The 14,951-nt window shown below is 43.6% G+C and overlaps 4 protein-coding genes across 7 annotated transcripts in view; 1 reads left to right on the plus strand and 3 right to left on the minus strand.

The window, feature by feature from the left end:
• Positions 1–80: 80 nt before the first annotated feature.
• On the minus strand, positions 81–3,744 carry LOC311140808 (electron transfer flavoprotein regulatory factor 1). 4 transcript variants are annotated; one of them, XM_084176043.1, is made up of 3 exons: positions 3,673–3,744; positions 782–858; positions 81–619 (listed from the first exon to the last, which is right to left on the minus strand). In XM_084176043.1, the coding sequence occupies exons 2-3, from the start codon at positions 824–826 to the stop codon at positions 374–376; spliced, it is 291 nt and encodes a 96-aa protein (XP_084032169.1). In that variant the 5' UTR covers positions 827–858; positions 3,673–3,744; the 3' UTR covers positions 81–373. The 4 variants fall into 4 exon arrangements, with proteins under 4 accessions (XP_084032169.1, XP_084032171.1, XP_084032170.1 ...); XM_084176045.1 differs by having other exon boundaries at positions 782–855; positions 3,673–3,742; XM_084176044.1 differs by lacking the exon at positions 3,673–3,744 and adding an exon at positions 1,897–2,338 and having other exon boundaries at positions 782–855.
• Positions 2,914–3,743, minus strand: LOC311140807 (electron transfer flavoprotein regulatory factor 1-like). The gene is made up of 2 exons (XM_084176041.1): positions 3,673–3,743; positions 2,914–3,500 (listed from the first exon to the last, which is right to left on the minus strand). The coding sequence occupies exons 1-2, from the start codon at positions 3,715–3,717 to the stop codon at positions 3,255–3,257; spliced, it is 291 nt and encodes a 96-aa protein (XP_084032167.1). The 5' UTR covers positions 3,718–3,743; the 3' UTR covers positions 2,914–3,254.
• Positions 3,745–6,306: 2,562 nt separating the features above from the next.
• On the plus strand, positions 6,307–13,020 carry LOC311139820 (dynein axonemal intermediate chain 7-like). Its single transcript, XM_084174783.1, has 16 exons — positions 6,307–6,349; positions 6,712–6,729; positions 7,023–7,110; positions 7,354–7,445; positions 7,575–7,679; positions 7,883–8,020; positions 8,240–8,374; positions 9,081–9,184; positions 9,372–9,681; positions 9,771–9,897; positions 10,200–10,363; positions 10,576–10,759; positions 11,008–11,222; positions 11,461–11,619; positions 11,948–12,061; positions 12,473–13,020. The coding sequence occupies exons 1-16, from the start codon at positions 6,347–6,349 to the stop codon at positions 12,740–12,742; spliced, it is 2,226 nt and encodes a 741-aa protein (XP_084030909.1). The 5' UTR covers positions 6,307–6,346; the 3' UTR covers positions 12,743–13,020.
• LOC311139818 (inositol 1,4,5-triphosphate receptor associated 2-like) overlaps positions 12,994–14,951 on the minus strand; it is a gene marked incomplete at its 5' end in the record, with an annotated part of 31,070 nt that continues 29,112 nt past the window's right edge. The window contains one exon of the mRNA XM_084174781.1: positions 12,994–14,113. Within this exon, the coding sequence (XP_084030907.1) occupies positions 13,849–14,113 (265 nt within the window). The 3' untranslated portion in view covers positions 12,994–13,848. The remainder of the gene's footprint in view (positions 14,114–14,951) is intronic.

The following is a 14,951-nucleotide window of genomic DNA, read 5'->3' on the forward strand; positions in this document are numbered from 1 at the left end:
TTATATGAAATGTTTCTCATTTATTTTAAGATAGGGCTATCAGTGTTGTACACTTAAAATAAACATTCATTTGAAATAGCTATGTCTCATATTTATACTTATATAATTTAATTACATTGTACAAGTTATCAATACATTCTATCATGTATTATTTACAATGATGTACACATGAGAGAACTGTAGGCATTTGATGGACGTGATTCCACAACTCGAGGTGGGTAAGAGTGGCAAGTGTAGCTCATAACACTTTTGTCTGTAATATATAGCTAACATTTGTGTCTAAGGACATTTGTATTGCTAATAACACTCTTGTTCATGGACGGCTAAACTAAAACTTGCATACTGAAGATTCAGCTGCCAAATATCTAGGCTATCAGTCTATTGGTCTGCCTATATTCAGCATGGCGGACAATTCTTCTTCATAGTAACGCTTCTTCATGGCTCTGTACTTCCTTAGATAGTACAGGGCCTCCAGTTCCTTTATCACAAACTCCCCACGGTCGACTAGCTTTTTGATCTCCTTAGGGTCTGTGACATCTTTGTTCTTCATAAAGGCACTCTTCAGACGTTCCCTGAAGTAGTCTGCTCCTTTGGGGTATTCCCGTCCCAAAAACAGTAGCTGTCAATGGAAGGAGACAGGTTACCAATGATTATTCCAGGCTTTGGGGATTGTTTTGGAAAGACAGCTACATATTGCATGAGTGGAAGCAAGTCTCAGATACTGAAAGTGTGGGTAACAACAACGGGTGGGTGCATTGGCAGTAGTCAGTGTTTAACTTACGTTCTTGTACAGCTGTCTAACCTCACTCCTCAGAGGGTTGGCCATGTCACTGCCTGAGACTGTATCAGCCTTCACTACTGGGATGGAAGAAAAGGTCAGAAGATACAACAGGTGATTTAGTATACAGCAGCTGATGATTATGTAAAACAGCTCATGAAATGTGCCTATGTCTGATTGTTGTCACACATCATATATCCTGTGAGCCTCACAATCTTAGCTGTTTCATGCATACATTTTAGCTTTACCTTGGTTCACTTAGCATGTAGGTTAGGTAACAGTACAAAAAGGCCACCTTGCGACTAGTTAACAAAGCGAATGATTAGCTAGCTGGCTAGTTAATTGGCAGCTGAAATTCAACCAATAATTGTCTTTTGACATTGTGCTGGGAGACATAGTAGTAACGTTATCTCCCAGCACAACGTCAACAGACAATTACTGGTTGAATCGAAAAAGTACTCAATTGTCATACTTGAGTAAAGGTAAAGATACCTTAACAGAAAATGACTCAAGTAAAAGTTACCCAGTAAAATACTACTTGAGTAAAAGTCTAAAAGTATCTGGGTTTTAAATGTACTTAGGTACAGTGGTAGAACAAGTACTCAATTGTCATACTTTAGTTAAAGTACAAAGTAAAAGTTATACATCAAATTCCTTATATTAAGCAAACCAGACGGCACGATTTTCGTATTATGTTTTCATTACGAACAGACAGGGGCACATTCCAACACTCAGACATAATTTACAAACACAGTATTTGTGTTTCCTCAGTCCGCCAGATCAGAGGCAGTAGGAATGACAAAGCGTTATATAGATATGTGCCATAATTCTGTCCTGCTTGGGCATTCTAAATGTAACGAGTACTTTTAGGTGTCAGCGAAAATGTATGGAGTAAAAAGTACATTATTTTCTTTAGGAATGTAGTGGAGTAAAATTAAAAGTTGTCAAAAATATAAATAGTAAAGTAAAGTACAGATACCCAAAAACACTACTTAAGTAGTACTTTAAAAAAAGTATTTTTACTTAAGTACTTTACACCACTGTAATTAGCTAAACACCCTCGGTTATAAAAACATTCATTGTGATTAATTCACACGATATAATTAAGATTCCATTACATTATAAGGTCCCTTATCGATAAATCCTTGCAGTTAAGTAGTGTCGATGGCTGGTTACTTCGCCCTTCGCCCACACGAGTTCAAATAGGAGTTCATAAATAACGCCGTAAAACGTTTTACATGTCGCAAACCAAAACATTGACCTACTGCGCGTGCGTGCGGTGGCATTTCCATGGTTACTTGGACGTGAAAAGAGTTGACAGATATCCCACCAGGAGAAGATAACCAGTTTTCCAACAAATGTTATTTCATTACCTATTTAGCAAGCTAACCAGAGAGTTAGAAAATGAATATTGTGGTTAGTTTGACATGTTTACAAGCCAAGTAGCTAGTTGCATAAGTAGCAAGTTGTTACTAGCCAGAGTAAATTAGATTACCAGTTAGCTAGCTAGATAGGACTCAAGGTGAGCAAATGACTGCAAATCAGCTTCCTTTTACTGCAAGCATGCTGCAAGTCTCTGTTTTGCTTCTCCTTTGCTTCTTTCAGCCGTATCTTACTACAACTAAATACTATATATCCTAAGTTTCTATTCTCTATGTTCTTACCTTGTAAGCCATCCAAGGATGCAAAGGTAACTTTGTTACTGTTGTTATGCATAGCATAATATCTCTCTCTATATTAGATTCATGAGAGATATTAGACCTAGTAGATATAGGCCTAGATAGCAATATTGAATATAACATGTTTCAATTTCTCCCCAGCTTCTGAGTCTAGTCTTTAGATATGTTCTTTACCTTCCTTCACTTTTGCAATGTCCACAAATTGCAAGCATACAGTAGCTTGCAAATTTGTCTATGGTCACATTTATGCTCATCAAGTTGAATTGTTGATTTGGTTCAAGTCTGCCAAAAAGAAAGGAGGCAAGCTCATTAAGGCTGAGAAGGAGCGACTTCAGAAAGATGAGGTGAGAAGACAAAAGGAAGAGGGTACTCTAGGACTTCTCATTCCATTCAATCAGAATGAGAGCGCATCGAGCATATCATGTCAACCCTGTTACCCATATATAGATAGGCTAGACATTTTATTTTTAACATTTTATTTTTTGTGAAGCTTGCATTCGAATCCCCCTTCCTGTTGCACATAACAAGTTCCCATTCCCCCTGTCGACAGGGGATTTATGGCAGATTTAAGATGAAAACCTGTTACGTCAACCCTGTTACTTTAATGGCACTTACTAATCATTAGTTTTATTTAAGCCCTTGAGATGTAAAAGTATGTTTTTACAAAGTGGAACGTGCTTTTTATGACAATGTTAAAATTGGGTGAAATCAATATTTTTGGGATACACAACCCAAAATGTTCTCTATTCATGGAACAACCCGCATACTGACGATTCAGCTGCCAAACATCTAGGCTATCAGTCTATCGGTCTGCCTATATTCAGCAGGCCTAACAATTCTTCTTCGTAGAAACGCTTTTTCATGGCTTTATATTCCCTCAGATAGTACAGGGTCCCCAGTTCCTTAATCACAACCTCTCCACACTCGACAAGCTTTCTGATCTCCTTAGGGTCTGTGACATCTTTGTTCTTCATAAAGGCACTGTTCAGACGCTCCCTGAAGTAGTCTGCTCCTTGGGGGTATTCCCGTCCCAGATACAGTAGCTGTCAGTGGAAGGAGGCAGGTTACCAGTGATAATCCCAGTGCTTTGGGGATTGTTTTGGACAGACAGCAAAAGATTGCATGAGTGGAAGCAAATATCTTATTGAAAGTAAGTGTGGGTAACAACAACAAAGCGTGGGTGCATTGACAGCAGTCAATCAGTGTTGAACTTACATTCTTGTACAGCTGTCTAACCTCTCTCCTCAGAGGGTTGGCCATGTCACTTCCTGAGACTGTATCAGCCTTCACTACTGGGATGGAAGAAAAGGTCAGAAGATACAACAGGTGAATTACTATTCAGCAGCCGACTATGTAAAACAACAGCTCAGAAAGAAATATGCTTATGTCTGATTGTTGTCACATCACATATCCTGTGAGCCTTACAATCTTTAGCTAGCTATGTGTCATGCATAGTGCATTTTAGCTTATTTTACCTTGGTTCACTTAGCTGGTAGGTTAGGTAACAGTTCAAAGTCTGCGGCTAGGTAGAAAAGCTCTGGGAAAGCGAATGATTAGCTAGCTAATAGTAACGTAATTGGCTAAACACCCTCGATTATAAAAACATTAATTCGCTTTGTGATTAATCGATTTATTCACACGATATAATTTAGCTTTCATTACATTATAGCTAGGCTCCCTTATCGATAAATCCTCGCAGTGCAGAGTTGAAAGCTGTGTACCTTGCTGAAAACTGGCTACATGGGAGCATTACGTCAAACATTGCGTCGATTCCAGGGTAACGGCTAGACGGGATCCAGCTTTTGTCAAATTAAAACATCAGATTTGACTTTTCATAGCAGGTTAGGATAATTTACGGAGCAAGTTAGGATAGTTAGGTTAAGGTTTTTAAAAAAACTACCTATTTACGTTAATTTGACAAAAGTTGGATCCCTTCTAGCAGTGACCCGACTACACCTGGTGGAGGGACGAGCGTCGCATAGGAGTGACACGACCTGACTATTAGACATTGGGCTTGTTCGACGTTGCAGGCAGGCGACAGTGCAGGCGACTGCCGACTGATGCCCGTTCACATCATAGTCGTAACTAGGAAACTCGGACATTTCCGACTTGCTGATTCGTTGAGTGCGGCACGTGTATTAGTACAGCCAGTTAGCAAGTAGGACATTTCTGAGTTTCCTAGCACATGAACGCGGCATGACTGATATAGAAAAAACCGTGCATCATAAATAACTACTCATTGGGCGCGTTTGAGTGGTAAGGCTAAAGCAACCGACTGTAGAGGAAAGTCAAGGAGTGAAGATGGGGGAGGTGCATCTACGAAAGCCGAAAGTCAGACACTAATGTGGTTTTCCAACAGCAATGCTCAGATTAATATGGCAGTGTTGCCATTGTTCATACGTTTTTCTTCATAATGTCGAAATAAACATGTCTTCAACCCCAATATCATACACTAACAAACTGAAATCATATGTGCGTACATAGTACAATCAATTAGTGTGAGGGCCTCAAACATCACATTAATTTGTCCACTGTATACATGAATCACGGCAAAGTTGGTTCCTGTTTCAATTATGTCTTTGGTTACTTTTGCATGAGTAAAAAAACAACAACTAATGATTAATTGACAATATACAGTACAACGCAGGCGATGGCTGCAGTATGAAGTTGGTGAAGAGCAACTGCAGAAACTTGCAGTCGACTGCAGTCAAAACTTCACGATCACATGATTTTTGTCAAGTTCATGCAGTTGACATGTATGCGCAAGTCGGAAAATGTTAATCCCCATAATGCAACACAATTTGGTACCAACTTGACAAAAGTGATCGGCTCGAATGCGCCCATTAATATTTGTAGAGTCAGTCAGTGGCCCTGTTCGAGAGCATAAAACGGTGTTGTTTCATGGGTAAATTTTGACTGACCGACTGATCTACAAATAATATTGAGTAGTTATTTATGATGCAAGGTGATTTGTAGATCAGTCAGTCACGACTCGCCTTTAAGCCGGCTGCAATGTCGAATGCACCCAGTCAGTCAGTCACAATTTACCCATGATACATAGGTATCCAATCAAAAACGCATATTTTGATCAATGGGTAAAACAATGGGCGCGCTCGACATTGCAGCCGACTTTAAAGGACAGTTGAGACTGACTGATCTACAAATCACCTTGCATCTTAAATAACGACTCTTTATTATTTGTAAATCAGTGTGTCAGTCAGTCACAATTTACCCATAATACGGTTTTGATCCTCTCGAACACGGCCAATATCTTACGTCAGATAGCACAAGGAGCGTCACTCCTCCGTGACGCCATCTGATCTGACGTGAGACGATATGCACCCGATGTATTGCCCCATTCAAAACAACTGGGAACTCGGAAAAAATCCGACTTCCGACTTCAGTGCATTTAAGACAACTGAGACTCGAAAAAAAAAACGAGCTCCAACTTGGATAAATCGTTTTCAACGGTGATCCCACTCGGAATTCCATGTCGGGAACTCAGGCCTCTTTCTCGAGCGCAGACTTTGCGACCTGAAGATCATTGACGTCATGATATGACCTCGTATTTTTCCGAGTTCCCAGATGTCTTGAAAGCACAATAAGATAAAGTACATTAGGATCCTCTCGAACACGTGGACCTGTGTGTCAATATTTTGATTGTATGACTTAATTTGATTGTATGACCCAATTATTTTTAAATAAAAAAGGGCAAATTAAGTCATACAATCAAAATCTAACGAGTTCATAAACAACGCCATAAATCGTTGTACATGTCGCAAATCAAAATATTGAACTACTGTGCGTGCATGCATGCGTGCGTTACCGTTTCCATGGTAACTTGGACGCGAAAAGAGGTGACAGCTGATAGATATCCCACCAAGAGAAGATGGTGAGCAGTTTTCAAACAAATGTTAGCTACTTTATTATGTAATTAGTGAGTTAGAAAATGAATGTCTGGTTAGGTTGTTAAGATATTGAGGAGCTAGATACAGCTAGTTGCATAAGTACTTGCTCTGGCAAGTAACAAACTGGCTACATAGCTAGTTAGCTAGCTAAACCAGAGTTAGCTAACGTTAGCTAGCTAGCAAGCAAGCCACTGCAAATCAGCTTTCTCTTTACTGCAAGTGCTACTGCAATTATGATGCTGCTGCAAGTCTGTGTTTCTCTATTTTTTTTTCTTTCAGCCTTATCTTGCAACAGCTAAATACTCTATCCCCTAACTTTCTATTCTGTATGTTCTCTCCTTGTTAGCCACCCAAGGATGCAAAGGTAACTCTTGTTAACTACTGTTATGAATAGCATAATATTGATTCATGAGAGATATAACAAGCTAGACCTAGTAGATATAGCTAGCTAGCTAGCTAAATTGAATATAATAGCATGTTCTCAATTTCTCCCCAGAATCTCTGAGTCTAAGTTATTTTTCGATAGCTATGTTCTTTACCTTCACACTCAACTTTTGTAATGCACACAACTTGCAATAATTCATTAGTTTGCAAATGTGTCTATGATCACAATTGATTACATTTGTTCATTAAGTTGAATTGTTGATTTGGTTCAAGTCTGCCCAAAAGAAAGGAGGCAAGCTCAGTAAGGCTGAGAAGGAGCGACTTCAGAAAGAGGAGGATGAGAGAAGACAAAAGGAAGAGGGTACTGTCATTTCTCGTTCTCATTCAATCCATGACAAATCCTCTGTTGTATGCTAATGGTTGTATGTCTGTGTGTGCATTTGTACCGTTTGATCTGTGCTATTGAACTGCCATTTGTATTATGAGATGCTTCAATAGTATGCACAGTGATACATCAGTAATACATCAGATACACTCATGGGGCTACTTCAATAGCATGTACTGTATGTTTGACCCATGACCCCTTTCCCCCTCTGCTGTGTAGAGGAGGCTCGACTCCTGGCTGAGAAAGAGGAGCAGAGGAGGCTGGAGAGAGAGAGGAAGGAGCAGGAGGAGCATCAGAGACTGGAGCTAAAGGTGTTACCGTCACTGACCTTTATCATTCATGGTTATCGCTGTGTTTGTGTACGGAGAGGGCTCTTGAAGTTAAACCTGTCCATAATGTCCTAATGAGAAATAGTGATCATTGCTGGCTTTCTGTGACAGGACAAAGATCGCAGAGAGGACGAGCTGAACGAACTGCGTCATCTACTGGAAGAGAAACAGACTGCAGTCACCAAGTGGGAGACTGAGTCCAGAGAAAAAGCCAAGGTGTGTGATTGTTCTAATGCTCTGGCCTGACTTTTGTGTAGTTACTGAATATATTTGCCCAGATAGTCCTAGCCTTCATGTTATGGTTTTTAGACACCGTGTCCAAGAGACTACCATAATGGCAGGCCTTGGTAGACGTAGACATATAAACCAGATGAGCCCTGTTTGACATCGTTAAAATCTGCTCTTATGTTTCTCCCCAGTGGGACAAATACATGTGTTGTGATGGGAGTCCAGACCCCTCAGTCCAGCAGGAGATCAACACCTTCATCAACCTGTGGAGGGAGGACCCAGAGGTCCAGATCAAACCGGTTCTAAAGGAGTGTGCCCTGGCTCTACAGGTAGGTTTACTATTAAACACCAGGGTCACATTAAGGAGACATGAAACAGAGGAAAACAAAGGTGATTTTACTATTCTACTACCTACACTTGTTCCTGTTTGACCGCACTTAACGTGACCCAGTCAAGAGCACTTCTATTTGAGACATGTATTGATCTATAATGATTCTACCAAATGAAGGATGAACATAAACATGGCTGCCCTTTATCTCCGCCTGCAGCTGCTAGAGGAGCTGGAGGGTATGCTGAGGGATCAGCCTGAACCAGCTGATGCCCTGAGGTACCAGGAGACCCTGCTCTCCATCCAGACTCTCATCCAGTCTAAACATGACCACACCACTGAGGAGATACTCAAGGTAAGGGGTACTGATGATGTACAGTGAGGGAAAAAAGTATTTGATCCCCTGCTGATTTTGTACGTTTGCCCACTGACAAAGACATGATCAGTCTATAATTTTAATGGTAGGTTTATTTGAAAGTGAGAGACAGAATAACAACAAATAATTCCAGAAAAATTATAAATTGATTTGCATTTTAATGAGGGAGATAAGTATTTGACCCCTCTGCAAAACATTACTTAGTACTTGGTGGCAAAACCCTTGTTGGCAATCACAGAGGTCAGACGTTTCTTGTAGTTGGCCACCAGGTTTGCACACATCTCAGGAGGGATTTTGTTCCACTCTTCTTTGCAGATCTTCTCCAAGTCATTAAGGTTTCGAGGCTGACGTTTGGCAACTCATACCTTCAGCTCCCATCACAGATTTTCTATGGGATTAATGTCAGGAGTCTGGCTAGGCCACTCCAGGACCTTAATGTTCTTCTTCTTGAGCCACTCCTTTGTTGCCTTGGCTGTGTGTTTTGGGTCATTGTCATGCTGGAATACCCTCTTTGTCAGTGGGAAAATGTACAAAATCAGCAGGGGATCAAAAACGTTTTTCCCTCACTGTATAAGACATGCAGAAAACATTTCTGCCAGTTTGTTTTGGAAACTACTGTATTTAAGTTTTGTAATGTACGATGAGCATGTTTTGCTGATGTGTGTTTGTTTTTCACTGGCCACAGTGGGCGAATGCTCACTCAGACATTGAGACAGGGAACATGCAGACAGTGGTCCAGGATGACAACATCACACTGTGTCTGTGGGCCAACCTCAACAAGAACCCAAGGCACGTCACAGACGTCGGTCTGATTTTCATTCTATTCACTTCACACAAATAGACTTTCTATCTAGTCTCCTTGCTAACAGTCTGTTTATACTCAAACCCATTCTTACGGATGCGTTGGGTGAAGCGAAAACAGAACAATTTAGTATTTTCTATTTGTGACAGTGTTTCTCTCTCTGTGGCTCTCCAGGTTTAAAGGGTTCTACTTCGAGGAGGTGGGGCTGGGCTTTGAGCTGCCCAAACAGCTGGCTGTCAGTGACATCGCTGTGAGAATCCTCCACACCCACTACGACCACTTGTCTCACCTGGCCAACCTGAAAGGCCAGACCCCCAGCAGGATGTCTCTGGGCCTGGGGGCCAGGGAGGAGCCCCTTCTGGAGGGAGCGACCCCCGCGAGGGAGCGGGGGGAGACAGAGAGAGATGGTGACAGGAGAGGGAGCACACAGCAGGGAGGTGCAGAGGAAGAGGTGCAGTCTGTCAGAGGCTCAGAAGGCAGGAAGGTAAGCTGGATACAACGATCATAGGATTAATGAAAAGTTGTTTAAAAGTGACATAGGCTAACATCTGTGTGCATGTGGGTGTGTGTCAGAGTGCGGTGAGTGTGATGTCTATGAAGGAGGAGAGGAGGAGTGGTCAGAAGCAGCTGGAGGATGTGAAACAGAAGCTGGAGGAGAAAGGGAGTCAGATAGATACCATGCTAGAGGGAGATGACTCAGGTGAGAGACTACAACTGCCTCAGAGGACAAAGAAGTCAAATAACATTATATATTTCACTGTTCTCTTTGGATTCTTTTTAGTGTGTCATGTTTAGCGTTGCAACATCCCTGGAATCAGGAGGGAATAAGTAGGAAATCCGGGAGTTCTCCATATAAGATTTCTGGAAAAAATAGAATTTGGGGAAAGTTACCAGAATTTTGCAACCCTAGTCATGTTACTATAAAAACTGCTTGAGAATTAACCAGTCCCTTTCATTCCATATTGTGATTCCCATGTCCACCTGTACGTGTGTCCTGTCCAGGTGAGGGAGACTCCGCCCCCACTCCGATGGACCCAGTGATTGACAGCTATGAGGATCAGGTGGTGGACCTGCAGCAGTACACACCCCTGGGAGGAGTCTTCTACTGTGATGTGTTCCGTCTGCCGCCACAGTCCCAACAACTCAACGGATGGGAGATGAGAGAGGTGAACCAGAACCACCAAGTACAGCACGTGCCATTTCTGACAGCAGTTTCCCTTGTGTAATGTACTCCATGGACTGTCACTGGGCACCCCTTCTGTGGGTTACTGAATGTGCAAACTCCTCGATAAAGTACAACTCCTCTTTGCAGTTGTTAGATATGATGCATTAATCAAGGAGACTAGATAACCTTAGTGTCTCTCGCCCCAACCCCCAGCTGTTGGACACAGGGCTGCAGCCGTTCCCCTACCACACAGACCAGTCCCAGATCCAGGGCTCTGCCTCCATGAAGCTGGAGGACAGTGGGGTCCTGACCTGTCCCCCTGTAGGGGTCACTGTCACCCTGCCTGACTCTGTCCTGTTCCTGGAGGACCCCCAGGTGGCCCGCTGGGACCCTGAAAGTGAGAGAGACACCTGGAGGAGAACTGGATGGGCTCCACATTGACTGGGACTGATATGATACTGTTACATACATGTATTTAACATATCCCAGATTCTGAATGTAGTTCCTACCTTGTGGGGGGTACTTTACACAAAATGTACAGAACTTTGAGATAGAAATGTGTAGAGTTGACATGATTCCCTATTCTACATAATTGAGAGCCATGATGTCTATTCAACACATCTAAAATGATCTGTCAATCAATAGGTCAGCACTGGAAGACAGACTGCATCAGTGAGACGTCATACGACGAGGCTGAGCGGAAGATCTCCTTCAAGATGGACACTTTCTACGCCTTCACGCTGCTACAGGACTCGTATGCCAACATGCCGTTCCAGAGCTGGGAGCTCAGACCACTGGGACAGGACTCTGCCCTGCTCACCATAACCGCAGCCCTTACTGAAGTCAGCATCACCATCAAGGCAAGAACTCACAATCTGTCATGCTCCATCTCCTCCATAGACATACTGTTGGGTGCATCTCAACAGTCTAAAATGGCTTCCTCTATTTGTGAACATTCCTCAGTGATTCATTTCTGGAGAAACAGTATTGTGGAAATCTATCCAATGTTTTCAGTGGTAATGAAGGAAACGAGGCTATTATTGTAGAGGCATTGCCCAGATCCATGACATAATGCATCCTGACTCCTCTCTCCGACAGGGCAGGAAGTGTATGCTCCAGTCAGCCCAGGAGAGAGGACTGAACCACATCCTGGGCCAGTGGATGAGTCCCTCTGGCCTGCAGAAAGCCATGGTCAGTGCCGGGGTCAACATCTTCGTCAACCAATACTCCGACAAATATGTCAGCGTAAACGCAAAGGTGAGTGCCATCAACCCGTATACTGTGGATTAGATGAGTGTTCCACAAAGCAATGTGGGCACACAATTCATGTTGCTTGTAACACTGTTGAACCTGTATAGCTTTTTGCAACAAAAACCTATTAGCAACTCATGGGAAACCTACAGTAGATTAGGATTGATAGGTTGGGGTGAGAAACATCTGATGCAGTATCCTTCTCCTCCCCTGTAGGACCCCCCCCCCCCAAAAAAGAGCAACAAATCACCAACTCATTGGAACTGAAAATCTGGTTAGGCTTAAATTGTGTTGAGTTGAAACACTTGTCTCATAATATGAACCTTTTCTCCAGGACCCTCTGATAGAACACGCTGTGTATGAACAGATGGCCCTGCTCTCCTCTGCCTTCGCCTTCTCCTGGAGCCAGTGGAACACACAGTGTGGCCAGGAGCATCTGGCGCTACAGGTAGACACACACACACCTAGAGATGCATACTGTTTAAACACACTCACATCCTCTCTCTCGTCTGTCACGCATACACACGTAGAATGAGGGAGTGTGCTTGTATAGAGGACCGCCCCAGAAAGGAACAGAAGTAGCTTCAGAATCAGGAACAAGGAAAGAGCTGCAGTGCATATAGGGGAAACACTGAGCTGGTTGACTGGACTTGATTGAGATTCACCTCTAATACTGACACACATTTCCTTGCACCTGCATAGTACTTTGTCAGTGCAGATGGATAGGCTATTTACCCCTACTATTGACACCGCCTTCTTCTCTCTGAGGTGTGTGAGCACCTAGCAGCCATCCCAGTGCCAGAGTCGTTGTGGTGTGTATGTGTCGTAGTATGTGTACAGTAGGATTAACCTCTCCCAGGTGTGTGAGCACCTAGACCCGGTCCCGGTCCGAGAGGACTCATGGTGTGTGTACCTGCTGGGGGCCCAGAGGAACCAGAGGCTGAGGATCAAGGAACACAGTGAGGCGTTCTCTCCAGAACTGGACCCCGGCAGTGAGTTCCACTCCACCTTCCTGCACATGCTCCGAGACGGCATGTCCCCCGCAGGACAGGAACGACACTCTCACCACCTGTTTGTCGATGCCGTGCACAGACTGCTGTGTGCCACACGGCCTCTCACATACTCCTGACTACAGTAGATACTAAACCCCCAAGCTCTATGTCGGAGTTGCCAACAACCACAGACCTAGGATCATATTTGACTATTCCCGATCATAACTTTAACCATTAGGGGGAATATGTATATCTGATCTTGTATCAGAGGTCAGCGGCATCTTCAACATATGGAACACCGTGTGTATGACTGACTGCTCACTGAACTTTAACAGACCTCTAACCCTTACAACAGATGGACCCTCATGTAAAACCACAAAGCTTATTTCTGTAGAATAAAGTTCCTTTATTGCGCAAAGTTTCACTCCCCCTCTTTGGAACATACAAAAGTGTATGAATTTCATAAGTGAGCACTTAAAGAAGTAAAGTAAAAACCATGTGTGAGAGTTTGTAACAAACGCTGATTATAACAAAAACAGATGCAATATAATAGATATTCACATATCCCCACACAGTCTAATGCTGTCAAACTGTAAAGCGATAAATTAAACATTAAAAAATGGCAGTGTATTACCAAGGTTCATAAATGTAATAAAAAAAAAAAACGATTTCACCTACAACAACTTAACAAATTAATGCAAAAATAATTATTAAATGGTGGCCTCTTCAGGCAACTGCAAATGCCATAATAGATTCAGAAGTTTACTATGAAATTTGTTTTAAAAAGCAAAAACGGCTAAATCCACTGTCCATGAGCAAGCATGTTGATGTCCATAGGATGATGGACCAACAAATGCTCAAAAGGTGTGACGTCATTGGATAGCATGCGCTGAAGTCCATTTCATGATTGGACAGCCCAACGCTGGTGTCCTCCTTGACTTTATTGGTCAACATTGTGCCCACATATACAACAGCCAACAACCGGCCAATAACATTACAATCCCCCTTCTGTAATGGCGTGGTAGAATGTCTCCGGGCACCAATAGGAAATCTCCCTTAGCTGTGGTGGTCAGTAGCCCCAGTACCAACACACCGACTGCTTCTGTCTTCAAGTGCTCTCTCTTCACACACTAACTAGTCTAACACACGTGATGGTTCAAGTTGCAGAAGATGACCGTCCAGGGGTTGACCATACGCCGAGGCCTGCCTGTCCATCTCTCTGTCGGTTGGGGCCATAGCCCCTCTAAACCGGCGGCTGTCCGTTGTGCCTCAGCCCTGTGTAGGGCCACAGGAGCTGCTGGATGGTCACCCAGGAGTCCCCGGTCCCCACGGGCGCTGCGTCCACGGCCGGCTGCAGCACCAGGCTGGCTAGGAGGGCCAGGAGGCCTGCTAAGACCACTACTAGGGCCAGCCACAGCCATAGTCCCCGGGACCCACTGGCTGCAGACGCAGGCCGGGAGGAGTAGCCCAAACACGGGGCTGCTGCGGCCTGCTCTGCCAGGCTGGGACTGGAGAGAGTGGGAGAGAAGGAAAGAGAAGATTTAGAATGGACACCAAGTCAAACTTAGCCTGGGTTAGCCAAAGCGAAGCTAATGTCTGAATGAGACAGTCAGTCTGCTTTAGCCAGCTGGTTGTCTGTCCGTCTTCCCAAAGCGGTGATGTAGCGATGCTAGGCTAAGTTAGGATGGTGTTAGCAGCATGTACTGACCACCACTCCAAAGCGTTCTCTGTAGCACACACCTGGTACACAGAAAATAGAAATAGAGCACTAGAGAACTGCAGCATGTTGAGCAGCGAGGCAATGCATGTCTCACATACACTCCAGAGGGGGCACGCACAAACACACACTCACAGCAGTTCTCCTGATGGGAATGCATGGAAGAGATTAGAGCTGACAGAGTTTGTTTGAAGCAGAAACACTGAACCGAGACCGAATCCCCCACCACACCACAAGTCCAGAGACTGCTCGGGCTCAGAGACCAAGGGCTAGATTCACAAAGCGTTTGCTCTAGACCAGGTATATTGTTTACACCAGCCTTTTTGCTCAGTCATTCTGGACCAGAGTCTGCTCCCTTGACCTAAAGCAGCACAGCCTGGAAGCCAGATCTACTTCTGATTTAACCAACTGCTTTACATTTGGCAAGCAGATGGCTAAAGCAGAAAAAATACAGGAATCCAGGCTACAGCTTCTAGAAGCCTTTTCACACTACTGAGCCAAGCGGAGTTGTACTGCTCTGGCCTCGTTACGCATCCACCCACCGTAGTTGGCAAAAAAATACATATCTGAGACAGCACAGTACAGTATGGTTCAGGTCGGCACGATGGTGTGAAAAGTGTATAAGCATC

Source organism: Coregonus lavaretus, assembly GCF_964263955.1.
Source record: "Coregonus lavaretus genome assembly, chromosome: 13".
Taxonomy (NCBI): Eukaryota; Metazoa; Chordata; class Actinopteri; order Salmoniformes; family Salmonidae; genus Coregonus; species Coregonus lavaretus.